Source organism: Protobothrops mucrosquamatus, unplaced genomic scaffold, assembly GCF_001527695.2.
Source record: "Protobothrops mucrosquamatus isolate PMUCROS unplaced genomic scaffold, P.Mucros_1.0 scaffold56, whole genome shotgun sequence".
Lineage (NCBI taxonomy): Eukaryota > Metazoa > Chordata > Lepidosauria > Squamata > Viperidae > Protobothrops > Protobothrops mucrosquamatus.
The window spans coordinates 957,998-985,772 of NW_015386436.1; the positions used below are offsets into that span (position 1 = coordinate 957,998).

The following is a 27,775-nucleotide window of genomic DNA, read 5'->3' on the forward strand; positions in this document are numbered from 1 at the left end:
TTCACAGAATAAGCACTACATTACTATATTCCTGCTAGCCAGTGGTTAGACAGGATTACAGTATATGTAATAAAACCCCCTCTAATTGTACATCATGTTACTAAGACATGTCACTATGTCTACAACGAAGCATACAGACAGAAGCGCCAAATTGGGGGGTGCAGCAGAAATGCTCAAAGGGACAGAGGGCCTTTCCCTCCCAGGGCCTAAGGCGGGAAATCCAAATGGCCTTCACGCCCCCTCCCCGGCCCCAGGCCTGCCATATGAGGCCCAGAACCCACGGGGCTGCCCCAAGCTTTTTTGCACAAGCCAACTGGCCCCAGGAACTTCGGAGAGGCTCCGTGGCCCCAAAGAGATGTATCCCCAATACGGACGGGAGGTGTGGACCAGCTTCAGGCTCCTTCCAAGCCAACCACGGGTGCCTCCTGCCTGTGTCTCCTGCCACCCTGCCTGCCTTGGGCAGTGAAGAGAACACAACGATCCTGGGGAAATGGACCCCATCAAAGCTGCTCTGGAAAAGCTGAAGAACGTCCAGAGTAGCTCAGGTGGGGGCTGAGCTTTCCACACTACAGGGGCATCAGGGCCAAAGTACAGAGGCCAAGAAAGCTGGGGCTCCAGGGCAAGTGAGGTGCCTGGCCCCCAGCACCCCAGTCCTGAATCCATCCAGTCCGGTTGCCCCCAAAGAGTCAACAGAGAAGAAAATCGGTTTGATCAAAACCAAGCCTGCCCGTTGACAGTGCAAAGATTGAGTAGTGGGTGGGGGGGAAAGAGGGGGGAGGAAAAGCGGTGGGAGGAAGTCAAGAAACAAGAGGGGAGAGGCCAGACACATCCCTGGGTCCCGGGCTGGTGGGTGCAGCTGCTGTGTTCTTAGGTGGGGAGCTTTGGCTCTATCTTCAGAGACGCATCATAGAGACCCTCTTCATCCATCACAAACGACTGATCTAGGAGGTACTCCGTGACCTGGAAGAGAGAGAAGAGCAGGGGCAGAAGAGGCCGGGGAGCCCAGGGGGGGCATCGGCCCCAGTGCCAGTCAGTGGGGAGAGAGAACCAGACTGGGCCAAGAGGGTCTCCCCCAGAGCATCCTCCCTGGGCGCCAGTTGAGAGGCATCACCCTTCACCCCACCCTTTTCAGGAAAGAAGCTGCAGGAGGAAAGTTGAGGCTTTGCTGGCAGCCGGCTGGGCTGGAGGCTTGTCTGCTTGTAGGTCACTGAAGGAACCACGTGTCTAAAGCAGGACTCTGCACCCCCCAGACAGCTTCTCCTCCAGGACATGCCACCCCGAGAGTTCAGGGAGAGCCTGTGCCCCAGTAGCACAAAGCCCTGCCTCTTCCCCGGGGCCAAGAGCCTCCCCCCCCAGATGACGGTCTTTTTCCCCCACCCCACCCCAACCCTCTCCTTGTGCAGGGAGCTGAGCAGCCGCAGGATCCTACCTTGGCCTGATGCTCGATCTTGTAGGCCGTCTGCTGAAACTGCCGGATCTCTCGGATGATGTGGGAGATCTACAGGGAGAGAGGAGAGAGGCCCCTGTGCCCAAAGGTTGCCAAACAGCAGGCGATGCTCCCAGGGAGAAGGGCTGGGCTGGGAAAGCATCGGCACCGTGCTGGGGGCCCTATGGCAGAGTCAGGCAGGCAGCCGGCTAGGGGGAGGGCGATTCTGTGCCCCTGCCAGGGAGCTCACCATCCTCATTTTGGAGAAGTTCACCAGGCCGTCCTCGGTGTAATTGGGAGTGCCCTCTTCAATGAACGCCAGGTCCGTGAGGTACATGCCCAGGTAAGGGACGCAAGGAGGGTCACAACTGAGAGGCAGAAAAGAGACATTCAGCCGGCAGGACAAAGGCAACAGGGCTGGTTCCCAAAGATGAACACCCTCTATCTCCTGAAAAATGGTTTCTTCGGTCCCTTTTGCATACTGCTCTGCCTCAGCGGCATCCCAAGGGCTGGCAGCCCATCAACTCCCCCTCCCTGCCAAGGGCCCCAGGGCTTCTCTGCCCATCTGGGAGTGGGGCAGGGGACGCCTGCCTGCCGCCCCTCAGTCTCCTGCTGGCCACGTGCCTGGCTCTTGCCACGGCAGCATCTACGTGGGCAGGGCTGTGTGCCGCCTGCCCCTTTGGCTCTCCTCTCCCGGAGTCTGCCTGCCGGCTGCCCGGGCTGGGCAAGGCCCTCCTGGCCTCCAACCCGCAGGCGGGAGCAGCAGAGGCAACTTACTTTTTCAGAGCTTCCCTCAAGTTTTTAAATCGTCCTTCTGAAGATACCAGCCGCTGCAGCTTGTCGATCACAGCTTTGGTCTGGGAAGAAGGGAAAGAATGAGAGGAGCCCAAGGGGGAAGGGAGCCTGGGCTGGAGCGGCCATTGGGGCCCCCGCCTGGCTCCAGGTGGGCAGAGAAGCCCTGGGGTCCTCAGAGTCGGAACTGCCAGATGGAAATGGAGATGGGGGGGCTAAGCCTTAGAGCCCCTGACGGCCCTGCAGAGCCTGATGATCAAACAACATCCAGTGCTACCTAGCATTGAAGTGCACTGATGAGGTTACCTATTCAGGTAATGAAACATCTGCAAGCAAGCAACCCATCTTGGAGAGCACCAAGGACCCACAATCAAAGAATCAGTCCAGGAAGTGGAAGAATTAAGGGAGAAAGTGCAGTGGCTAACAGATTCATTCATTAGAGGTCAAAGAAACAGTCCCCTCCTTCTGGGTCTGGGTCCCGAGTGCGCAGCTTTGGCAGTGGGGCTCCTTGAGCACTCACCGGCTTTGACACCTTCATCCATGTCTTCTTCAGGCGGAAGATGGCACTGCGGTTGAAGGCCGAGGTGATCTCCAGAACGGCATTGTAGTTGTGCAGACACCGGCAAATGTCAGCCACGGCCACCCACTTCTCGATTATGCTCACCCGGGCAGCCACGTCCTCACTGCAGAGGATCTCAGAGGCGATCAGGTTGCTGATCTGCAGGGGTCATCAGGGAGGGGGGGTGGACATTACAGCCCCTGAAGTGTTTGTGTGCAGCCCCAAATGATGAGAAAAGCCTCTTGCCTCCACGGAGAAAGGGGGGGGGGACCAAGACAGAGGGAAGCTCAACCAGGTGCTAGTGGGCAAGTCTGCCCCACATCATCCTGCTCAGAGCAGAAGGGAGACCCCCAGTTCCGGGCAGTGTTCCAGGCATCCATTAGGGCTCACAGATTATTTCAATTACTCTCAGCAACTTTACCCTTCCAGAACTGAGCTTAACATCACCTTCCTGGCTTGGTTATGAAGTGCCCAAATATTAAGGATCGTGCAATAAAATGACACATGAAAATGATTTGTGAAAATCTGGGCACAACCATGCAGCTGTCTGCCGCCTGGCCGAGAACAGCCTTGGCTGGTATGGAAATTGCTGAACGGAGTGTGCAGGAAGTTCAAAGGACAATCTAAGAAAATGGGGCTTCCCTATAGAAGACCCCGTGCCTGAAGGTGGAGAAGAGCGATTCCTCTCACAGGGGCTGCTGTGCCTGGGAGATCCTTCAGCGCAGGCGGAGGGAGACGTCATGCTGCCGAGAGAAAATGCTGGGCCCGGTAGTGGCGAAGGGCATTTAGATTTAATCTGATTTATTTATATACTTTTTATACGTGCTATATTTCTATGATCTATTTTATAATTATTTTATTTGCTCAGTGTTGAACGTTACATGTCCATAATTTGTAGGTGCTTCCGATATGAATAAAGAAAGATCTGTGAAAATCTTCTTTTTTCAACCCCCATCCTGGACTAAAAGGGAGGGGACTGTCAACTGTCTAAGCAGCAGTCTAAACTGTCACCCAGCATATTCACAGCCAGTTATTCAAAAGAGCTCCTGAACTGCAATGCTCTTAAATTCATTAGGGCCCTTTGGGGATCATCCCAAAAGGAAAGGTTGCTTTTTGTAGCACTGTCCTCTCCAAAGGAAGAAAGAATTCTCTGGCCAGGAAAGGACCAGCCCTTCCATGCATCTTTCACACCCTCAGAATAGAGCACTGATAGTTGTCCAGAGGAGCTGCCCTCTAAGGGGGCCCTGGGACCCCCCCATCACAGTGGTGGTGGAGGAGGACTTTTGTAAACAATGCAGATGGGCAGTTGAACATGGGAAGCCCAGAGCCTTTCAACTCTCATTCAAGCAGGCTGGAATATTTTCCCCTGGAAAAGGAGGCACAGTTCTACCCATTAGGATGAGGTGAGTCTGGACAAGCAAGAGGAACAAGAGTCCCTGTTACTGCATGTTCTGCACAAGGGCAAAGTCTGTGTCCTGAATTCTGAGCTGCCCTTGCAAAACTCCTCTGAGACTTGGACCCACAGCAGTGGCACTCACATCATTGAAGTGCTTTGTGTTCATCAGGATATAGGGTGTTCGCTCGTTCTTTTCCATCTTCATCCATCCTTGTCCAAAGAATTCTCTGAAAAACAAGAGGTCTCAGGGTGAGCTGGGCCCTCTCCAGAATTTCTCCCTGCCTGGCCCACCCTGTCCTGCACAGGAAGTACTTGAGGAAAGGCCCTCCATGTGGATGTCTCCTTTTAAGGTCTTTGCAAGTGGAGGGAGGGGAGAAGCAGACTTACTCCCACAAGCCCCGTGGATGTGATGGGGGTGACAGTTGTCTAGGAAATGGTGTGTCTACGACACAATCATCTTCATCTTTGTTTAGACCTGTATTTGCAAAATCAGCCACAGGAGCCCCCTGGCTGAATGCAATTCCACGTTCTTCAGCTTGGCTGCACTTCCACATACATGTCAAAGGGCTCAGTACTCACTCATAGGGTATTGTTTTGAAGACCAGGTGATCCAATAAGGTGAGCTGCTCAGCTATTTCTAAAGCCGAGTGATTTTCAAAGGGTTCAGCCTTGACCCCCATAGCCTGAAAGGGGAAAAGAAGGGCTGCTTGGATGGGGGTCCCCAAATGAAGGCGAAGCAAAAGAATACACTGGGCCAGAGGGAGGCGGATCCTGCCGGACGCAGCCTCTTCCTGTTCTTGGGGAGGGAAGGGGGTCACGCCAGGCTAGGACTTTCTGGTAGGACACCCCAGTGCACAGGCAGCAGCTCCAACCACACCTCTTCACCTCCCAGAACACCCCAGACCGTACATGAAGGAAGCAGCGCCAGGTATTCATTGGGGGGGGCGTGGGGGGGAGTGGATTAAGAGGTGAAATGCACGCTGTGTCCAGGAGAACTCTCCACCCCAAAAGCCCCCCCCCAGCTGCCTTTATCCTGGCAGGCTAGCAGGGGCATATTGGGGCAGGAAGGAGGGGGAAGGGAATGCCCATCTGACCTGCCCCCTTAACCCCTCCCTGACGGCTGAGACCCCTGCCCAGTTAGCCTTGAGTAATTTGCAAATATAATAAAGACAGGACATAACTAACTAACTAACTAACTAACCAACCAACAACCAACCAACCAACCAACCAACCAACCAACCAACCAGCCAACCAGCCAACCAGCCAACCAGCCCAGGCTTCTTTGTGACCCACTTGGGGACCCAGAAGACATTACCATTTGCAGGATCTCTTCCAGGGTGATCTGGTTGTCTCCGGGGTCATCCTGGGTCAGGGTCCTGGCAGACAAGTAGAAATGGAGAATTGCAGCAGTGAGTTTCCAGTGGCAACAGCTGGGAGTTAATGGCTTCAGCGTATTCTGGGGAGGGCCTGTGTGGCTCTCAGCGTCTCCACCCAGGGCCTCAGGGGACAGAGATCACGGGAGTCTGTTCCCTCAAAGCAAAGGAAGATGAAGCCGCCTCAAAAACCTTCTCCTTTGCATCAGAAAGTCAGGCCACGGGACCAGCCGCTTGCCCTGAGCTAACGGCAGCACTCGGGGCCATCCGGGTCCCACCCAGTCCCGTCCCCGGCTTGGATTAGGACCCCCCCGTCTCTGGCAGGAGTCAGATGACGACCCGCGTGACCTGCCTTATGATGTTGCCGGCGGCTTTTCTCTCTTGAGTCAGGAGTTCTGGGTCGTGTATCACTTCCTCCAGAAAGCTGATCACTTTATACTTGAGTTCCTCGTTGGTTTCAAAGTCCTATCAAAGAGATATTTTCCACAAGCCACAATGAGGCCGGCTGGCCAGGCAAGCACAGCCCCCTTCAGCCCAGGGCTTTCTTTGCCGGCCGGGCCGTACCTGGGCATGCTTGGAGACCCAGTGCCTCAGGACGTTGAGCACCCGGTTGGTTGCCGCCCTCCTGATCACGAACTCTTTGTCACTGTTCCTTTGGTCAGAAGGGAAGCCTGCAGGGCGAGAGAGAGTCAGCCTGGAAACCCACCCGAGAGTCGGGCTCTCTGGGGCCCAGGCAGGGTCAGCAGGAGGCCTGTAGTGGCCAGCCTGACCCTGCCCTGGAAGATGGCCCCAGCCATTGCCTTGCCTCCTCCTGCAGGCAGCAGCTCTTCCAAGGCTCCCTGGAAGGTCTGCGGGGCCCGGGAAGGGGAGGAACCACCCGGCCCAGAGGACCCTTCCTCTTCTCCCACCTGGGCTGGCCAACGACATTCTGCGGTACTTCTCTTTGGTCGGGGTACCCTCGTTGGCTCCGGCAGTGGCAATGGCGAACGCAGAGGCGGCCGAGAGAGCGCTGCTGCGGCTGTTCTCCAACTCTCGGCAAGAAGTCATCACCACTCCATTGTTGTAGGAGAACAAAGGGAACTCTGCACGGGGGTTGGGGTTGGGGGGAGGCAATTCAGCAGGACTGATCCCGTCCAGCAAGTCCCTCCCCTGGGCTTCCCCGAGAGGACCAGAAGGCCTGTCCGCTTGGGAAAAGAGCAGCGCACAAAGGCTAATGTTGACCCTTTGCACCCCCACAGAGGCCAGGACCAGCATCACCCACAGATGCTCCCTGCTGTGGTGCACCAGAACACCCCAGTGTGGTCTCCTGCCAAGAGGGCAGATGGCTTCTCTTGGCCATCCCCCCCTTCCCCACAGTGAGTTTACCTGAAGAGTTCTTGCCTCTGACCAGTTTGGGTGTTGTTGGAGACTTGGTGGGTGATGCCTCTGGGTCTGCCTCCTCACTTGGGGCTGCCTCAAAGGCAGAATCTTCTCGGGGAGACTCTTCGGAGCCTGGCAAAAGAAGCAGCTTTATGACCTTTCTCCCAAATGTTGTGAGGGGAGGAGGAGGAGGAGGAGGCTTTGAAGGGAAGGTAGCTAAAGGTTCCATACCTGTCAGCCCCTCTCTGCTTTCAACAGATTCACCCAGGTATGGGGGATAGAAGCCATTCGCTTGGGTCTGTCAGATTTCTTCATCCAAAATTAACCCAATGCAGAAAACAGCACCAGGAATCCAAAGCTGTGTGATGCCCAGGCCTGCACTGGAGAAGGTGGCCCCAAACCTCTTCCCAGGCTGGCCCGTCTCCTGAGATTTTTTTGGGGGGGGCGTGAAGTCTCACTGCCACGTCTACCCACCCACCTGGCACCTTTCCACTAACTCCTCCCCCTGAGCTGCTCTTGGGGCTTCCTCCACGTGGCTCCTGACCACCTTTTGCTCCTCCCTGCCAGAAGGTGCTCACCTGTCTTGCTCAGAAGTGCTTCCTCTGCCTTGTCTGTGCTCCCTTCTCCCTCATCGGATATTTTATTGGAGTAGCTGCTGGACACGTAAAGCTTGTTGATGTCCAGGGTGGTTTTGCTGAACGGCGACATGGTGGAGGAATACATGCTTGCATAACCGTTGGAAGAGCAGCTCAGGGCGGCCAGCTCCAGGGCTTTCCCTCCTGTGATAATGGGAATGTTCAAGGACAACTTTCTCCTCCGGCTTGGTGAGGATGACTTGGTGATGGACAGGGGGGGAGGGGAGGAAAACTTCCGGTTGGCACGTGGAGACTTGGGTGGTTCTCCGTAGAGGAGTTTCGTGTTCTGGCTGCTGGCAAACAAAAGTTCCAGGGACCTGGCGGAAGATATCCAGGGATAAAGCTATCATGGGGGCGTCTCCTTCCTCCTCTACGTTGCAAAGCCTATAAAATGTCCCCTAGACCAGAATAAAGCTAATCTCTCCCTCCCTCCCTCTCCCCTCCCTCTCTTTCTCTCTCGTTGCTTTAGGATTTCTAGGCAAAGAGGCATTTCAGGTGGCCCCACCTGGGTTCTGCAACCCACCTCATTTCCCTATTTTGAGCTTCCCCTACTTGGCTGACAAAGGCTCACCTGGCAGGAATTGCACTGATGGGTTTCTTGTAGATGGTGATCAGCTTGTCCAACACAGTCATAGCTGTGGTGAAGACCCGGTAAGAGTGCAGGAAGGTGTTGAGAAAGTCAATGCTGAGGAATCTCAGGTCTGTCAGTCTTTCCAGGAGACGCCCCACACTGGCATAGCGGATCTGGAGGACCTTGCAGGAGTTCATGGTCTTGCTGAACCGAATGTCAACGTCGTCACAGTACAGGCTGGTGTCTGACCTGGAGAATTGAGAGGGACGGAGGGAGGAAGCGCAGGAAATCAGGCTCCTCTGTGGCAATTGTATCTTTTCAGGCAGCCAGGAGCTCCTCAGTGTCTCACTGGCCTGAACGTCCCAGGGCTGGAGAGGACGCTGGCTGGGATGCTGTGGCTCAGCAACCTCAGCATTCAGAAGAGGTCACCGCCGTTTTGAAATGAGTCCACGCTATTTTTTATTACAGAAAATCCCAAAGTGATTTACAATGTTATTAAATAACAGATAACCATCCAGATATAGTTAATTCATTTATTTCTTTTAAACTGCATTTACTTGCTAGTGGAATTGATATAATTTCAAGTGACCTCCAGCTCTGTTATTCTAAAAGACTTTTGGCTCCAGCCAAAACATCCCGTCCAGTATTCAGTTCTCAGAGGTTCAGGCCAGTGAGACACCGGCGAGCATCTCCGTTGCCTGAAAAGATACACGCGCCACAGGTGAGCCCGATTGTGCAGTTTTTGCCTTGTCCTCGCACAGTTCTGGAGCACTGTCCGCACTGTGCTATTCAATACACAGCACTTGACCCAGAATAAGTTGTGGTACCAACTCCCCGTGTTATCGATGGCTTTGCTGGCAGGAAGCCTTTTTAAATTAGGGGTAGCACTAAAAATGCCCCCAGCAGTTCTGGACAAACACAACTGCATTCCTTACTTGATCATCTGCGGAACAGAAACTTTTGAATTTTCTTCAAAGGCGTTCATCATGAGGCCGTTGCATCGGATGTTGTCTACACACTGAAACAGGGAAAAGAGGTTTCAGGAAGCAGGACTGATGGGAAGGGTACCAGTTGTGCTCTGCTAATTTTCCCAATGGATCTTTGGGAGACGTGTGTGTCTCTTGTAGACATTGGCTCGTTTGGCAACTACTTCCTCTTCCAAATGTGCTTATTCATCTTTGATTTAGTCCAGGGATGCCTTGCATGTTGAAAAACAGTGAAGGGCTCTTCTACAGCCCCAGGTCCTAACATCCCTAACGCTGCCTGGCCAGAAAGTGTTGGTTCTTCATGGTGAAACTGTTCTTACCTGGCTGATATCGCTGGTCCATGCAGCCTTTTCTTGCCTGGATGATGCCACCAGGATAATGGTGTAGGGGGCAGTGTCTTTAGGCTCCACCACGATCTTGAAGTCAAGGTGCTCCGTATCTTGCCCAGATCCCTTTTCTTTTATTTGAGGAAGGAGAGAAACAATTTAAGAAGGTGACCGTGGGAAGAGAGAGAATGGGGGTAAGTGAAAGGAGGGGAACAAGCTGGGCTGGGCCTTTAGCCTCCAGCTTGCGCAGCAGGATGTTCATTTTGGTGCAAAATCCTTTTCACCTGCTTAGGGGCTGAAAGGGCAGCTCTTTCAATGCGCAGCAGCCACCCTTTTACGGCTGCTGGTGCAAGAATGGAAGAGTGTGATAGCAGAAACTGCAAGAGGTATCTTGGAGTCCTAGTGGACAATCACTTAAAATATGAGCCAACAGAGGGCGGCAGCCGCCAAAAAAACCCATGCAGTCTTTGGCTGCATTAACAGAGGGATCTAATTAAGATCATATGAAGTGTTAATACCACTTTATAAAACCTTGGTGAGACCACACTTGGAATATTGCATCCAGTTTTGATCACCATGATATAAAAAAGATGTGGAAAGAGTGCAGAGAAGAGCAACAAAAATTATTAGGGGGCTGGAGGCTAAAACAGTTACAGGAATTAGGTATGGCTAGGTTTGTGAAAAGAAGGAGTAGGGGTGACATGACAGCACTGTTTCAATATTTGGGGGGCTGCCACAAAGAAGAGGGGGTTGACCTATTTTCCAAAGCACCTGAAGGCAGGACAAGAAACAATGGATGGAAACTAATCAAGGAACAAAGCAACCTGGAATTAAGGAGAAATTTCCTGACAGTGAGAACAATTAACCAGTGGAACAGCTTCCCTCCAGAAGTTGTGGGTGTTCCATCATTGGAGGCTTTTAAGACGAGACTGGACAGCCACTTGTCTGGAATGGTAGAGGGTTTCCTGCTTGAGCAGGGGGTTGGACTAGAAGACCTCCGAGGTCCCTTCCAACTCTGCTATTCTGAGAGGGATGGATGAGGCAGCTGGTGCTCGGAGGAAGGGAGCAGGGGAGAAATAATCCCCTCCTCCCTGCGGCAGCCCCAGGCTTGTGTTTTGCTTCTGAGATCAGCTCCCAGGGTCATGAACTGAGGCATTCTTTGAAGTGAGAAACCCCATTAAAAGCCTTCATTTAGCAATGGGAAACGCCAGTGAAGGCTGTCGATCTTCTCTTAGAGCTGCCTGCTGTGCTTTCCCTGGCTGCCTGCTTTATAGGTTCGGGGGAGTGGTGGTCAGACAGCCCTCTCGTGGCCTGGGTCACACCTCTCCTGCTTGGACAGGAGAGTCTCTGAAGTCCCTACTCCCAGGTATGCTCATCCCCAGCGTCCACGGAGGAGAAAGTGTATAAGTGCCCTAAACAGACCCGGCTTATGGGGAGGGACAGGGAACCCCAGTGCTGCAAAGGGCAGCAGGGAGCCAGGAAAGAGCAGCGAGGGGGGTGGTGGTGGTGGTGGTGCTTAAGGGCCAGATGCCAGCTGGGCTGGGTGGACAAGCTGTGTTCCAGGCGGGGCGGGCGGGAGAGTGGGACTGCTCCAGGGATACATACGGTCCTCATCCGTGCTTTCCGTATCTTCCACCAGCGTGCAGTCAATGAGTGAAATCACCCCGCCATTCTGGAGAAAGCACAGGGGAGGCCTTTCGTGAGAGCCTCTCTGCTCCCTGATCCTCCTGCTACATCTCCTCCACCCAACAGGAGAGAAATGCTCATTCCCCCTCCACCAGGCGCACTCGGCATCCTGTTGCCACACATGTACCCTCCAGTCAAGTCGGTGTGTGGGGGGTCCCCCTCCCTGTGCAGTAGCTGCTGTAGAAATTGTGTGGCCTTCGATATGGGAGGTTGCGGATCAATGCCCCCCCCCCAGATACTCTAGAGCGACCTGCTGCTGGATGCTCTGCCTCTCTCACCTTCGTCAAGTGCAGCTTCCCTCCGGAGCCCCGGGTGCAAATGATCAGGTGTTTGGAGAAGAGGAAGCACTGCCTCTCCCCCTCCTTTCTCAGGGACAGGGAGCCCAGCCGTCCACGCGTCACCTTCCCCTTCTCAGACATCGGCACTTGGATGAGGGACCCTGTGGGAGGAGAGGCCCTGCCGTCACAGCCCTTGGCCCCGGGGACACCGGCTCCTCTCCAGCAGCGCATAAAGACAGCAGACCAGGGTGGCAGCCTGGGGTGGGGACCCTGCGCAGCCCAAACCCCTGCCCAGGGGCTTCCAGAGGGGGCCTGCAGGGATGGAGCTGAGAAGAACGGGACTGAAAACCTCCCGGGTCTCCCAGCAGCAGCAGCATCAAGCTGGCTTCCTCTCAGAGGAAAGCTATAGTATCCCTAACGTAGCCTTGGGGAGCCTGTTCCCAGTGACTCATCCTTTCAAGGTCATCGGTGGGCATGGTTACAGGCAGCCCATGAAAGGAACCGGGCCATTCCTCGATGGCCGTGGCAGCTTTTCCACTTTAATAACTCTTGTCCTGAATCTCCCAGCCTTGAACTTCTCTGGACCAGCCCCGGAGCTATCTGAGAAAGAGGAGCTGCTGAGCCGCCCCCCTCAGGGCTCCCTCCAGGGCTGCCCTTTCCTAGAGGATCTCCAGCTCTTAGGTCTGGAGGCCAGAAGGCTCATGGGCTACCTTGTCTCACGAAGGTCTGGCTGGTGTCCAGGAGGATTTCGCAGCCTTCAGTGATCATCCGCTCGATTGCCAAGTTCTTCCGAATGTTCTCTGTTTCACTCACTTCGTCGTGCATTATCCTACGCAGGAAGAGACCAGTCAGCCTGAAACCAGGACTTTTCTTGCTGGGACTCCTGGACGCTCAACTCGAAAGGGCCTCTGAAGGTGGTTTTTATACATGGCAGCTGCAGCGAGATTATTTTGTGCCAAAAACAGAAAGACTAAAATGCCCCCACGGGAGGAAGGCTGGTGAAGTCGGCAGAATGGCAGAGATGGCAAAACTGACTTGTTTGATCAGGGAAAAGACAACAGTGGCATTTGTCAAAGATTGGAAACATTTTATGGAATGCTTTTTGCTGAAAGCCGAAAGAATGAACCTGGGATTTGATTATTAGAAAAAGTAGAAAATGGAAAGAAGGGATAATTTTTAGAGTGAGAGGACAAAATATAAATGCTGGCTCAGGAATTCTGGGAGTTGAAGTCCACGAGTCATAAAGGAGCCAAGGTTGCCTAGCCCTGTCCTGGGGGAAAAGCCGGCAGCCCATCTGGGCACTCGCCTCAAAGAGAAACCTGGGGGGGGGGCACGGGGGCCACTCTGGGAGGGCCCAGAGATGAAGGGCAAGCAGGAGCCATCAGCTGTTTGAGGGAGCTGAGCTTCAGCTTTGCCTGGTGACAATGGGGGACTGATAAAATAAGCGCCTCTGAGGTCCTCCAGAGAGCATTTTCTCTCCCTGAAAGGCATTTGGGAAGAAGCGTCTCTGCAGTTCTAAAATAACATATGTTGCCTTGTCATTATCTGCTTCACACATCCTGTACTCTGTGTTTCTGCTTAAGTGCAGATGGCTGCTTATTTTTCCCAAAGTGATAATTATACAAAAATGTGAGAAATTCGGCATTTTTTAAAAAGATGATGAAGATCTTCACATTGTGGGGAGACCATTTCTTGGATCGGCTTCACCAGCCTTGAGTCTCCCCCCCCCCAGCTACAATGACTCTTTGCTCCTGGAAGACCAGTGCCTGCCAGTTATGGGCACTGTAGTCCAACCCATCTGGAGAGAACCAGTCAGGAGACGGCTCTTGAACGACTGCTATTGCATTGGTGTGCATAAAACGCCCTTATGAAGATCAGCACCAAAACTCTGGGCAGGGTAAACGGTTTCAGAGCCGGAGGGCAGAGCACCAACCCTTCCCTGACTGGAAACTCAAATGGATCCTCGTGCCATAAAAGCCTCCCTGAGAGGCTGCTTCACCAAGCAGAATCTGCCCCAGCTTTCCTTGTGCAGCTGAGAAAAGTGGGACCAAAGGGGACATGGATCAGGAGGGCTTTCTCTGAAAAAGGCCCCCAGTGATGGGTACCGAGGGGGCCTGCTGCCCGCATTCTGCTGCCCCCTCCCCGTGAAGCAGCCATCAGCCCCTCTGACCTGGAGAGTTCCTCCAACTTGGACTTGGCGTAGTCCAGGCTGTTCCTCTCGACGTGCTCGTGGGGCGTGTGGGCCAGCAGCTCATGCAGGGTCAGGATGTACCTGGGGATCTGGTGGAGACACAAGAGAGAAGAGAACCAGGGACCGAGTTGGTGCTTTGGCTTGCCCAGGCAAGGGCCTCCCCCAAGCTTCAGAGGGTTGTGTCATTTGTGTCCAGCCTTCAGTTTGGCATTTCCAGGACACCTTACAATGACCCAAAATGGGGCTTTCTCCAGGTGTGCATCATGTTAGTGCCTAAGTTGACCTGGTGCCCCACAGCTTCACCTGAAACATGGGGTAGGTCAGGAAAGTCTCCAGCGTCCGCTCCTCACAGTCAGGCTTGGCCTCGTAGTGCTTCAAGAGCTTATCGAAATCCCGGTTCTGCTTGCAGTGGGCCAGGATCTGCAGGCTGTACTGGTGGTTCCGAACAAACTCCTGGTAGATGTTGAGCATTGGCAGGAGGATGTCGAAGAGATCCGCTGTGGCAAAGGCAAGCGAGCAGTGAGCGGCTGAGGGGGGAGAGGCAGGTCCAGGCGGGCGGCAGAGTCCCACTGCTGGGGGAAGCTCCATGGCAGGGCAGAGGGCTCGGCCATTGCATTCTGGGGGAGGGGGAGACCTGCAAAGGAGCCTTGAGGTGCTCCCCAATACTCCTGCTGAATTACTGTGATGGGTGGATGATAACCTGGGCACAAAATTGTGGGGAGGGGGCAGCCACATTGCTTATCACATGCGGCACATTCAAAGTCTGGATGTGACATTTGGCAGGGACCAGCTCAGGTGCAGCCCAGACAGGCACGATGGAGCTCAGCCAGGAGAGCGGTGAACTTCATGTCGGCATCTGAGCCAAGGACGGATGGAAAGGGCTTTGACTCAGCAGTGGCAAACAGGTGTCTGTGTGTGTGTGTGTAGTTGCCCAAGTAGCTGAATAAAAGGTGCAGGTAGCCCCAAGTATGGGGGGGAAATCTAAGCTCTGAAAAGTACAACAGATCCTGGCTGCACCTCTGGCTGGAGGCAGGAAGAATCTCCCTTCCCAAACCAGGGGATACTCAGAATACTCAGTTTGCCTGGAATGGCAGCCTGGCACCCCACCCCCTCTGGATGCCTGGAAAATAGACCCCTAGCACATGTTTGGTTTAATCTCAAACTGGGTAAACAGCAAATTTCTTTACACTCACCAAGCACCAAGGTTGGCCAGCTAGAGATGCGTGCTTTTAAGCCCTGGTAAAAGATCTGGTGTAAAAACATGATGGTTTCACTAAAAAAGAAAGAAATACGGACCAGGAAGTTAGGAACTGAAAACCTGGCACTGGAGGAGGGGGCAAGTGTGTTTGGCTTATCACCTGTGAATACTCATTTTGCTGGGAAGAAAATGTTAATTGCCCAGAGGCTGTTCCATAGTGCACAGCAGAGGAGGAGGAGACGCATGCTGAGTTTTTCCTCAACCAGCTCTCTGCATTGGTCTTCTGAATCAAAGGAAAATGATCACCAAATCTTAAAGTCTGAGAGAGCAGCCAATCATGGGGGAGCATCACCCGCTTATGAATTTGTCATCCCAAAGCTGCTTTTTCACGAGACTATGACCTGGATGACTGAGAATCTTCATAGACATTTGCTTGTTTGTTAAGGAAGCGCAACTGGAATCTGCCTTTCCTGAACCCAAATCCGTGATTTCACAACCTGTCACCTTGGGAATGAGAGAGTAGAAGTCTAGACCTTCTTAAGAGAGAACGCCTTAGAGATCCTATGAAGGGAATTACGTGGCTACGTCTCCTTCTCCCCCCCCCCCCCCGTCTCTCCCAAAAGCTCAGCTATGGCCTCCAAAGAGACTTGGAAGACACAAGTTGAATTCCACCCCTTTTCTGCTCAATCTCGATTCCCTGCTCCTAGATTCCTGAGAAAGAAACTGTCCCCCTTAGGCCAAGCCCCTCCCACCCCAGGTTCCCTCACCTGTTTTAAAAGGCATGAGGCAGGGCACTGACCGGAAGGCAGGCCCCCAGCGGTCTGATGGCATTTATGAGCAAGGGTGAAAGCAGTGGCTTTCCTTAGCCAGACTCCTTCCTACTCACCTGTTCAGGAAGATGCTGCTGACATCATCATGCGTGATGGAGGGCTTTTTAGAACTGGCCGCCATCCTCAGTGGGCGCAGAAAGTTGTTGACGAGGATGTGCAACTGCTGCACGTACTCGGCTTCGGCTTCCAACATGCTGAAGACCACCTGGTTCCTCTTCCGCATGCTGTCCGCGTGAGGGGAGCGGATGTAATCCTGGATGATGGTCTTCCACTTCCTTCTGCATAGCCACCCCCGGAGGAAACTCTGGACCTGTTTTCAGAGAGGAGATTCCAGATTATTGCCTGTCAAACGCAATCCCAGATCCTTCCCTGGATCTATTATCTGGCAGTCAGATCCTTCCATGGGAAATCTTGTGTTCAATGTCTTGAAATTATTTTTGGCTTTTGAACATTGATTCTCCAAAGTCTTGCATTATTTTCATCAACTGTTTTGGTGCAGTTTATGGTTCTGCGATGGTTAATGCTCCTTTATCTGAACCATATTTAAGCGTATACAGGTAGTCTTCAACTTACAACAGTTCATTTAGTGTATTACAAAAATTCAGACACTTGGCAACTGGCTCGTATTTATGACAGCCCAGTCTCCCTGAATGAAGAGTTGCAAGACCATGTCCAAAAGGGCTGGGTAAAAGCGCTCCTCAAAGATGAGATTCTAGTAGGGAAGATGGCCAAAAGTGGGCTGTCTTTGAATGGATGCAGAGCAAGGTGAAGCCCTGAACCCAAGAAATGCTCCTGAGGCTCACTTCGGGGCCGGGGGCCTGGTGGCTGAGTCCCTGGACTGAGGATGTGACTTGGAATAGTGTGACTGATCAGGAGGAGCTGGCAGGGGAGGGGCTCATGTCTTAGGATGAATGAACACTCAAGTCTTCCAGCAATATGCTGGGGAGGGGGGGTTCCCTTCCGGCCCTGAGGGAAGGAAAGAGGCCTTCAGGAGTGGGCAAGGAGACTTCTTCTCACAGGTCTGAACATGGGCTTTTCCTCCACCCCCGTGATGGAGCTGAGGGCAAAAGTGGCTCCTCACCTTCTTGATCTTCTTGATGTCGATGTCATCGTCGTTTGGCACGTTGGCCTGGTTGGCCTGGATGCGCTCGTGCTCCTTAAGTAAGGCGGCCATCTGCCGGGACAGAGAAAAGCAGAAACAGGCTCAGGCAAGGAGGGCAGCGAAGCCCGGACGCCGCTGGGCTGCCTTCCTCGGGCACACCCCCAGGCTTATTTTGGGGGTAGGGCTTATATTAGGAGCATGTGTAGGAGTTGTGGCGCTGAGGCAATTCTGCACTTTGACCTCCCTGCTTCTGAGTCCTTCTTCCACCCAGCAGCAAATGCTCAGGGGCGAGCAAAGCAGATTTACTGTGGAAGGAGGAGAAACCAGGGTGCATGGAACAGCTTCCATAAACCTCTCCACGGGCCTGGTGTTCCAGCTGAGATGTGGGCTCAGTCCCTTGTTCACACACACAGAGCTTAAACAGAGGCCTTCTCTGTCTTGCTAAACAGGCAGCGGTCGCCTCCGTTTTCTCTTGGGTGCCTCTGACAGCCCTCAATGCCCCCATCCCAGAGATGAAACAAACTGCCCAGGCAAGCCTTGCCCAGAGCTCGGCCCCTGGAAGACTCACCTGGCCTTTTGGGGAGCACCCAGGGCAGCCTATTTAGAGCTGTCCAAATAAATCATCTTGGGAACAAAACAGCCCAACTCCAACACAATCAATGCAATCGTCGGTATTTGCATATGCGTATAAAGGGCCATTTGATCTGCACTTCAAAGAGCACAAATGGAAGTGCAACAAACATTTGAATGCAGAAGCTCCATAATCAATCAAAAAGGTTGAGATTATGGTTTGCTTGGCCTTTTTAAATAACTGTCACACTTTCCTAGAGTCTCCTACTGTGGACTTCCGGGCTTAAAGAGGCTTTACAGCCTAAGCCGTCAGAATACAGGCAAAGGACATTTCCAGATATTATGGAGCCAGATTTTTCCAAAATCCCTTGATGTACAATTTTTGTCCTTCTGCCAGAATTGTACTCTATTCTCTTCCAGACAAATACTGCAGTTTTTTGCTATCCACGGATACCATGTCTGCCCTTAGGTCTCAGGAGCTCCACAGAGAGGGTTTTTCCAATCAAAACCAATTGGGGCACAATGGCTTTCAACACAGGAAGTTCCCTGTCCCAGGAACTCCAAGTCATGGAGTCTCGTGACCCACTAAGTGCCTCCCCAGGTGCCTGTTCAGGATCGGCTCACCATTTGCCTCACCTGTGCATCAGGAACCCTCTCTCTGGCAGGAGGCCAGGCGCTTGGAGGCATTTGGCCAGGGCCCCTGCACGCGAAGCAGGCGGCATGACGGAATGGCGCTCAAAATAGCCACATACCCAATTCCCTCACACTTCGAGCTGCTGGCAGCACGTTTTGAGGCTGGGCTCCCTACCTCTGATTTCAGGCGCTCTGTCTCTATTTCTCCATCTTCAATTTGTTGCCTGAGTTGCTTGGCAACTGTTTTTTCGGTCTCCACAATCTGAAGTAAATGGAGGTACTTCTGCATTAAGGCTTCGTGCTCTGTGGCGAGAGTCCCGTAACTGTGGGAAGAGACGGCAGAGAAGAGACAGGAGCTGTTAAAAGTTGTCCTCCTTTCTGCCAGCTCCAAAACCCCTCCAGGCCTGACGTTCGTGATGCCCCCAGCCTCACTGCACAGCCACAGTGGGCTCCCGGGCCAGGCTCTTCCTGTGGAGCAAATTATTTTCAACCTGCTAATTCGCTTCCAACCTCTTTTCTGAAGAACTGCTATTGCTAAGAAGTTTTACGGAATCATAGGATTTGGGGACAGTTGGATTGGAAGCAACCTTTGAGGCCCTCAGATGCAGCCCCCTATTTTGTGCAGGAATCCAAATGAAAGCAACTCTGCCGAACGTACGGCTCTATTCTATTCTATTCTATTCTATTCTATTCTATTCTATTCTATTCTATTCTATGTAAAACCACTATCATTATTGATTATAAAAGCCTTAAAACTATTAAAAAAAACAAACCAAGAATTCTTTTGCCATCCTGGCAGCCTCAGAGTGGCTGCTTGTGGGCAGCCCATGAAAGAAGGAAGCCCCCTGCGTGCTCCCTCCCCCACCGGGCCCTCAGATAATGGGAAGGAGCAAGGCAGCCCTTCCCTCCAGCTGCTCTCCCTCCATCAGGCTCAGCCTGTCAGGAGCTGTCCTGGGGAGGCATTTCTGCCAGAGGTCCTTACCTGGCACGACTGATAGCTGCTACCCACTCATCACAATCCTTGGCATCCTCGGTTCTAAGCTCCAGAGTTTTCTGGTTCTCATGATTGAAGTTAACCGTAAAATAATGCTATAAAAATAAAGAGAAATGGTCTTTCTGTTATTTATTATTACATTCATACCGCCCCATCTTTTTCTTCGCAAAGATTCAAGATGGCTTAAATAATAAAATGTATAGAATGTAACATTAAAACCAACGAACTAAAAATCAGAATCACAATAAGTGTCAGAGTTGCCTCCGATCAATTCCTAGGAAAGAAAACCCTTGGCTCCATAGATTCAGAGAAAAGGAACTTTTACTAAGAAAGAACAGAATGCAGCAAAAGTCAGGCAAGGTCTGAAGCCAACACACACGAAAAAGACAAATTGAAAATAACCCACCACCCAATAGTCAGGCAGACGGAGTCCAATCATCGGCTAGGAAGATGTTTTGGAAACGTCTCTGGTCCAGATGCTCCCCACCGCCCTCATGCATGCCATTCTCAGGATGGCTGGCCTTGAAGATGTTGAACAACCTAGTCCAAGCCTCACCTGCATGCTTCCCTTCCCAACAAGATGAATTTCAACAGAGATAAAGCAAATTTTTACTTCTGGTTAGGAAAAAATCAAGGGTCTGGGTTATAGGTTAGGTTAGGGAAAATCACAGCAGGCAACAATATATGTAGAAAGGATCTTGTGCCTTGCTGAAGCCTAAGCTGAATATGAGCTAACAGTTTGATGTAGTTGGGAAAACTACCCAACCAACCGCCAGATGCAATCCTGGGCTACTTCAACAAAAACATCAAAACAACTCATATTTTTTTTCTACAGGCTGTGTTGGTCATGAAGGATTTCCACTGAAAAATTGGCACAAGTCAGATTAAAGCAACCAAGATGACCAGGGACTTGGAAGGAGTCACTTATGAGGAACGACTGAAGGGCAGGGCTCAGCCTTGACTGCAGGATGGAGGACTTTGGGGAGAGACGTGTCACAAGATGGAGCACAAAGTTGTTCCCAGGGAGAGGATCAGAAAGTACAAGGGAAGAGATTTTGGTGGAACATGAGCAAGAACATCCTGAGGTTAAGAGTTGTTGCACCGTGGAAGAGGCTGCCCTGAGGGGTGTGGAGTCTCTGCGGTGCAGAGAGGATTCCTGCACCGGCATCAGGATGGAAGGTCTGAAAGGGAACTTAGAGGCAACTGCTGTGGATCTCGGAGAGGCCTTTTAGCACGTCATCTTCTTTGATGTCTTGGGTATTGCCCAATGCCATTAAGATGCATTAGCTGAAGAGCTATTGACCTATAAACTGCAGTTCTACCACCGAATACCAAACGGTTACGTGACTGCACTGTATGCTGTGAGCCTTTAATAGTTGTTAATAAATAGCTTTGATCGGATATTAATTATTGCTTTAATTCTAGACTTCATGGACCTGTCAGCCTGTTGGATAAGCCCTGGTGTTCGGTCTCAGCCAAACAGAGGGGGGAGGCCCCGGTTTGTTTCAGGCTGCCTTGTCGAGGAGCTGAGCAGACTCAGGACAGGCTATTTTTAGCTTCCTTTGGCATTTATTCTTGTTGTGTTAATTTTCATCAGGGAAGCTTCTAGCCCAGCAAAAGAGTTCTTGCAGTTCATTTGCTCTCCTTTCTACAGTCTCCTAGGAAACGGAATATTCTGGATAGCCACAGATCCAATCGATTAAGTGGGGAAACAAGTAAGGAAGCACTGAGCTGCCCCCTTCTGCTTCCACAGCTCTAATCAGTGCAGACCCCAAATGCAACCTGGGGGGAGATCCTGGCAGGCAGAGATCGACCCCCAGCTCCCACAGTGGTCGGGGCTGCCAGGCGGTGAGCACACAGGGGCCTCCCTTGCCAGGTTGAGGCTGCTCTGGGCAATTGCTCCACCTAGCACGGCTCACCCCACGTTCCTGAGCTTGTAAATAGGCAGAATAGGGGTGTCGGCATCTTTGCCAAAATAGGTCAAGAGGCAGCTTGGAAGGATAACGGCCACATTCTAACTGAGCGCAGCCCTGTGGACGTCCCAGAGGAGTCCCAGAGAGGGATTTCCACCCAGTCAGCAAGTGCTCAGGTTACCTGGGCTTTGCTCTGCCTGATTAATGGCTTGGGACCAGTTTCCTTTTCCATAACACTTGGATCACCCTCCCGATGCATCTCCGCCTTTTCCCTCCCGAGGCCTTTGTGTTCTGGGCTGAGAAAGAAAGTGCGACAGAGACAGCGAAGAGCAGATCGTGGCTCCCTTTGCTGGGCCTAGAAATGTCACCTGGACCCACACAAGAGACGTCGGAGCTTTGCGTGGACCCCACCTGCTATCAGACAGAGCACTCAGCAGTTTGGGGGGAACTAAGGGATAGAGCTATGCCAAAGGATGGCAGAGCTCCCTGGAAGTGTGCCAGGTCATGCCAATGGCTCTTGAGATGCTGATCAGCCAGGCTTTTGCACTGGGGAGCTTCCAATTACCTCTGTTCCCCCCCCCCACCCCACACACACACACACAATCTGGCTTGCCTGCTTCAAGGGCATCCTGCTGGATACAGTTTCAGCAGCACCCTGGAAACATTGCAGATGAGGCCAAGGAGATGAGGGTTTTCTCATCTAAATATAGCTCTTCTCACTGGCACATGCTGATTACGTGAAGGGCAGCAAATCATAGCACACGTCTATGCCAATGTGTGCAGGGCCTTATCCTGCAAAAGATCTGCCGTTCTTTCTGATCTTAAATCAGAACTGATCTCTGAATTGATGAAAGGACAGGGGGCTGCATGTCTTCTGCTCACTTCCAAATGCCTCCATGCTTGCACAGGGACAGCTTCCCAAACCAAGGATCAACAGGACTAGCACCTTTAATCTACTTGGTAACGCTTCAGCCAGCAGTTGTGCCTGTACCAGAGGACACATAAGGGTATTTATAGATCTAGAGCTTTGGGGAAAAGGGGGGGGCTGTGCGAAGCATGAACGGGAGCCAGGGGGAGGAAACAGCGCTCCTCTTGCTATGCCTTGAGAAAACCCATTTCCTCAGCCCAAGAGAAAATAGAGGGAGGACACTCTAAAAGGAGACTTGCAAGACTTATGGTGTGCATCTCCAACTTCTGAGCACAACTAAGGAGTCCTTTGCAGCAAATGCAGGCTCCGGTGCCTGAAGGAAAAGACAGCTGGGAACAGTGAGTGACATGATAAAGAGCAAAGGCATGCTGGATGAAATAAAAGGAGTATAATAACAGGAACTGGTGTGTATGTGCGCACGCGTGCACCTGTAAAAAAGAGACAAGAAGGACAGCCGGAAATGAGAAATGGAGAAAGTATTTTCTAAGCCTGGAACTCAGAATCAAATTCAAACCCTAACCAAAAAAAAGAGGTTGTCAATCTTCAGTGGAGGAAAGAGATTCTGGAAAGGGAGTCAGGAGAGTGGGTCCCTGAAGGGCAGAAGGAGTCACAATTCATCCTGCAAAACGGCATACCTGGAAGCTGCTGATTCCCTTCAATGTGGAATAAAAATGAAAGATGACAATAAGCCCAGTGTCTCATGAAACAAGTTTGTCTCTCAGGAGCACAGATTAGCAATGTGACAGAACAATTTCCAAGATTTATCAAGCTGACTGTCAATTTCCCCTTTCTGCTATTCTATATGGGGACAGATGATTCTGCAGTAACAGCTATAACTGCATCATTGTGGATTCTGGAAGGAAATCAATATTCTGGGGTTTCAGGTGGTTTCTCATTCAGGAAAAGGGAAATTGCCAGTTAAACTGAGCGGTTAGACAAAGGCCATGGACAGGAGAGGTTTGTTTTCAGGAGCCACTGTCTTGAACGATTGGCTGCGGGGCACAAGGAGTAGTTAGAAATGTGTGGTGAAGTGCGGTGACCCTAATCAGGAGAATTTTAGGTTTAATCTTTTGAGGTACAACTCCAACTAAAAACCTTAGATAAATACTTATGGGCTGTAGAAAGAGGAGGAAGAGGAGGAGGAGTGGAAGGCCAGGGAGAAAGGATGAGCAGGGAGAGAAGGGACCATAGAAGCTTTTCCATGTTGATGAAGAAGCCTTTCTATTGAATCCTAGGACATATGATTGGGAGGAACCTTCTAGTCCAGGGGTAGGCAACCTTGGCTCTTTTATGACTCGTGGACTTCAACTCCCAGAATTCCTGAGCTAGCATGGCTGGCTCAAGAATTCTGGGAGTTGAAGTCCACAAGTCATAAAAAAGCCAAGGTTGCCTACCCCTGTTCTAGTCCAATCCCCTGCTCAAGCAGGAGACAGTAAACCATTCCGGACAAATGGCTGTCCAACCTCTCCTTGAAAACTTCCAGTGATGGAGTATCTACAACTTCCAAGGTTGCCTTATTAAGATTGGAGATAAAACTCCAGAAGAATTTGAAATAAGGATTTGTATCCTGCAGAAATAAAGGAGACAGCATAATTATATAACTATCTCTTCCTATTACACAATGAACGATCAAGAATATTAACCCAGCTCATGGCATTATCCATCACAATATGGGAAATATGATCAAATGAGATCATATTTGGAGAGCTGGTAGGATGGCTCTCATGATTGAGAAGGAAGAAATGAATCTTCTTGAAAAGAAGTTACAGAAAGAGAGGAGGAGGAGGAGGGGGAGCAGCAGCAGCTGAACTATAAAATCTACAGTTCAACTCAAGGGAAAGCACTTGTTGGTGCTGTTGAAAGTACATTGTTTAAAGCATGCGGAACAGTGAATAAAAGCAATGCTTATACTTGCTATCTACTACTGACAATTCAACTACGGAAAAAGTATGGAAGTGATTACCAAAAGCAAAGATCTTTCCAGAGACATGAAGTGGTAATAATGGGAGACTTTAACTGCCCTAACATGTGTTAGCAGGCAAACTCTGCCAAGCATGGCCCTTTAAGGAAATCCCCAACTTACTATTTTGCTGGCATTTTCTCTCTCAGAAGGTAGAAGAAAGCACATGAACTTTAGCTACCCTTGCTTTACCTGACTCAGTCAGGAAATCTTACTAGGCCAAGTGGATGCCGCAGTAATATTAGGATAGGGAACCATGTAAGGAAGATTCTCCTAAGGAAATCAAACTCATCTTGAAAGCATGTCTACCAGAAAGTGGGTTTTAATCCATACAGAACAATTAGATGTAAATGAGAAGATGAGCGCAAGGTGGACAGAAGTTATTTAACAAAGAGATGCTAAAAGACTATTCCAAATGAGAACCAAGGGAAGACAGCCAAAGAAGCAGAACAGAAGAGGGCACATTCTGGAGAAAGAATCACAAGTACAGCGGGAAGGTCCAGAATTTTAGAGAGGTTGTTAGAAAGTTCTGGTGCTCAGAATGAGTTGAAGGGAGCAGAGGATGCTCAAAAGAAGAAAAGGGTTTGCTGGCAATGCAAGAAGAAGCAGAGTCAAAACCAATGGAGCCCAAGCAAGGCCAACAGAGAGCAAAGAAAAGGCAGAACCCTTGGCCCCTTTAGTGGACCTGTTGTGTGAGAAGAGGCTGCCATTTCTAGGTTGAGGAAACAGGGTTGTAAATTCATCTTGACAGAAATCTAATCAGGAAATCTCTAAACACTTTAAAACTCCAGGGCTGCTGCGTTGCATCTTAGAGCACTGAAGGAAACACCTCATCATTGGGCTGGTGGTCCCCAGACCATGTGCATATACATGGAGCAGAAATAAGGCAGAGTGGAATAAGATCCTGCAATAGTAAATCAGTTGCAGGGAGTCCTTTAATTGTAATTTAATTGCAGTTGTTTTGGTGTTGATCTGAGACAGGAAAAATGCTTTGAATAACCAAGATGTGGAAGACTATTATGTCCACAGAAAACCTGAGAAACAGATAGTCCCTTGCGATCATCTGTAGCAAAAGATGATCTAGGACCCCACAGTTGAGTTGGTTTCCCAAAGCGCCCTGAGGAAGGAGAGGCCAAGAAAGAAGTAGCAGCCAGTCCTCCAAGTGAGCTTTCTTGAGAACCTCACTGGCCTGGCCTGAACTAGACGGCTCCTGCCATGTGGTCTGGCAGCTGGCCACTTGGGCCAGAATGGGCAGTTACTAGAAACCGGCCCAGGTCAGGTCCTTCTCCACCTGTTTTCTTCCTCTTGGTTTCTAAAATGCCAGCAAGGAGGAGATGCAACAGGGGAACGGATGTCCTGGCATTCCTATCAAGGGAAGCTGTGCGAGCAGCAGACCAAGTGACCCACCTTTCACCTGACTCCAGAAGACGCAATGTGGTTCTTTTCCTGACCATGTTAAGACTAGATTTCCTCGTTTAGGCAGTCTGGAATCTCAACAATCTCACCCCTTTGGGCCAATATGGGAATGGCCTGGGCTACCATTCCAAGAATGTATTGAGGTAATGAAATGTTCTGAATATTTAAAAACACCAAATAAATATTGCTGCCGAGATTATATTGGAAAAGAATAGTGTTTCGTCTTTTTCTAAAACTTTTGCCCGAAAGATATATCCTATGGTCTCTCTCTTTCTCTCTCTCTTTGTGGAGGGGTCTTCTCCCACTTAACCTTTTCCGTCCATTAGACGGGTAGACAGGGAACCGATATTTTAGTAAAACTAAACCCTTTCCTTCTAGACGGAAAGACCACGGGGTTACAGTTGTGGAATGACCTCGACAACGCCATCCGTGCGAGGCCCCCTTTGCTCTTGGCTCTGGCTGGACGATCCTTTCCTTCTTTTATCTACCAAATCTACAGAGTCATGTGAGGCTCCTCCTCATCATGAGACACCCCCCACCCCACCACCCAGACTCTTGCTTCCCAATATCTGCACTTGTAAGCTAGCCTCCGGTATGGTCTCCTGGGTTACTGAGTATGCTGGTTCCAAGTAGGATCAGTTCTTCAAGGAGCTTCACAAGCTCTTCCAAATTGCAGGGCTGGGGACAGAGTCTGGGGGTGCATTTCCAGCACGGAGCTGAGGTTTCTCTGGCTGTGCAGTGCAGTGCAGCCCAGGGGGCAGTTTGGAACTCCTGAGCAACTGGCCTGAGACTGACTGGCTCTGGGCCCAGGAGATTAGGAAATCTGTCAAGGCTGGGCTGCTTGCCAGCTTTTTGCCACTTCAGGCCAGTGGGCTGGCCTGGGCTGGCTTGAGGGAGGGAGAGAGGGTGGTGGGGCTGGGGGAGGCAGATTTGAAAGAAGATGGGAGTGTGAATGGGTGCAGATGAGCACAGCCTCCTCCTTTCCTCCCCCAGAAAATCAGGAGGAGTCTGTTAGCACTTTTTCCAGTTAACCAATTTTATTAAAAGGCATTTTATTGACCCTTTTAATCTGAAAAGATGTTACTAGACTATTTTTTTTTTGCCACAAAGACTAACAGAGCTCTCCTCCTACAACATCCTCCACCTGCAGCATTGTATTTTAGTATGCTGACTAATTAATTGGACGGGTTACCATACTTAATTTTATAAAGAAACATGCAGCTTCATTTAACTTATTTTCTGGCTGGATGTCTCCAAGATGGGGAGGGGAAGCTCCTGCCACTTGAGCCTTGGGTGCTGAAGGGGGGAGGATCAGCTTCTGATGCAGCTCATTAGGCAGCAAGGGGGGGGGTCAGGGAGGTTTGGAAAGGGGGGGATGGTTATCCCAAGCCCTTGGTGGTGAAGTCTGCCTTTGCCTGCAGCCCAACGCACCTGGCACTGCTGAGACATTCCCGAACATGATCTCCCCCATGCAGAGGGGCACCCCAAAGAGGCTGGCCTGGCTCAGAGTCCCCCAGCCCCTCTCCGCTTCTCAAGCAGTGTGCCCCCTCCCTCCCCCGACACGCTCCCATCCCACCTGCTTCTCCAGCGGATCCTTGGGCTTGGGCGAAGGGGCTCTGTCGCACAGGCACCCTTCCAACAGGTAGAGGCCAGCCGGCCGGGAACTGGAGTCGTTCTCGAAGTAGAACAGCATGTTCTGAAGGAGGGCGAACCACTTGGGGTGCCATTTGGTGTTGTCGGAGCTCCTCTTGCTGAGGTAGCCCCGCGGGGCCCCGTCCTTCTTGGCCAGCAGCCCCAGGTGGACGGCGTGCCCGTCGTTCAGGCGCAGTGCCTTCTGCATGGTGCGGGCACAGGGAGGCTCACAGCCACGGCAGCCGCAACGTCGCTCGCCTCAGCGGAGCCCCAGCAGGCCGGAGCCCCTCGCGCCGTCGGCCCGCCTCTCGCATGCCCGCCGCCGCCGCCGCCGCCTGGCTCAGCGCGGTCCGGGCGCCTCCAGCTCCGCGGTCACCTGAGCGGCAGGTTGGCCGGACAGCGCCGCCGCCGCCGCCGCCGCNGCAAACTGCGGCAGCGCCGCGGCGCTGGGAGGCTGCGCGCGCCCCGCCGGCCCGCCCGCCGGAGGAGCGCCGCTCCCCTCCTCCCTCCCTCCCTCCCTGGTGGCCGCGCGCGCCGCAGGAGGGGGGCGGGGCCCGAGCGGGGCGGGGCGGGGCGGCGCAGGTGGCAGCGGCGCAGCCCGGGGAGCGGATCCCTCCCGGCCGGGGCCCGTCCTGGCAACCGCGGCCGCCGCGCGCCTCCTTGGCCGAGGCTTATGTTGAGGTTCCCTCTGGCGCCTCCCAACGCCAAGGAGCCGCCCCTTCCCCGCGCCTGCAGACCCGGCTTTTGTCGGGGCCGGTCGAAAGGGGCCTCGCCCGTGCGAGATGGGGACGCCGATGCCCCCCCCCGCAGGGGAAGTTGGCGCCCCTCGCCTGCGTCCCCTGAACCCCGGGCCCATCTGGCGGCCGATGTGCGCGAGGGGCCATCTGGCGCCTCGTCCGCGGGTGGCTCTGCGCCTCAAGCCTCGGGGGAAAGGAAGGAGCAACGGGCGGTCCGCCTGCTGGGGGGGGGGGTGTCAGCGGGGGCGGCTAAGAGTTCCGGGCTCAGGCAAGAAGATCCCCAG

General features: G+C 52.2%; 1 protein-coding gene across 1 annotated transcript; it reads right to left on the bottom strand.

Moving 5' to 3' along the window:
- Window positions 1-867: 867 nt before the first annotated feature.
- On the bottom strand, window positions 868-26,962 carry RASGRF1 (Ras protein specific guanine nucleotide releasing factor 1). The gene is made up of 27 exons (XM_015811931.1): window positions 26,699-26,962; window positions 18,894-19,000; window positions 18,087-18,234; window positions 16,688-16,780; window positions 15,663-15,916; window positions 14,772-14,851; window positions 13,882-14,075; window positions 13,558-13,667; window positions 12,098-12,216; window positions 11,388-11,548; window positions 11,029-11,095; window positions 9,418-9,554; window positions 9,047-9,129; window positions 8,112-8,360; window positions 7,484-7,857; window positions 6,912-7,037; window positions 6,455-6,628; window positions 6,111-6,217; window positions 5,899-6,011; window positions 5,489-5,549; window positions 4,753-4,856; window positions 4,316-4,400; window positions 2,739-2,936; window positions 2,204-2,283; window positions 1,677-1,794; window positions 1,430-1,498; window positions 868-960 (listed from the first exon to the last, which is right to left on the bottom strand). Exons 1-27 carry the CDS (start codon window positions 26,960-26,962, stop codon window positions 868-870), a joined length of 3,768 nt encoding a protein of 1,255 aa, XP_015667417.1.
- Window positions 26,963-27,775: the final 813 nt, after the last annotated feature.

Bases quoted from the DNA above. Each gene is read 5' to 3' on its own strand.
- RASGRF1 (XM_015811931.1), bottom strand. From the start codon at position 26,962: ATGCAGAAGGCACTGCGCCTGAACGACGGGCACGCCGTCCACCTGGGG. The intron at 2,937-4,315 runs GTGAGTGCCACT...TGACCCCTGCAG, and splicing joins ACACAAAGCACTTCAATGAT to ATCAGCAACCTGATCGCCTC. The intron at 1,795-2,203 runs GTAAGTTGCCTC...TCTGCCTCTCAG, and splicing joins TTGAGGGAAGCTCTGAAAAA to TTGTGACCCTCCTTGCGTCC.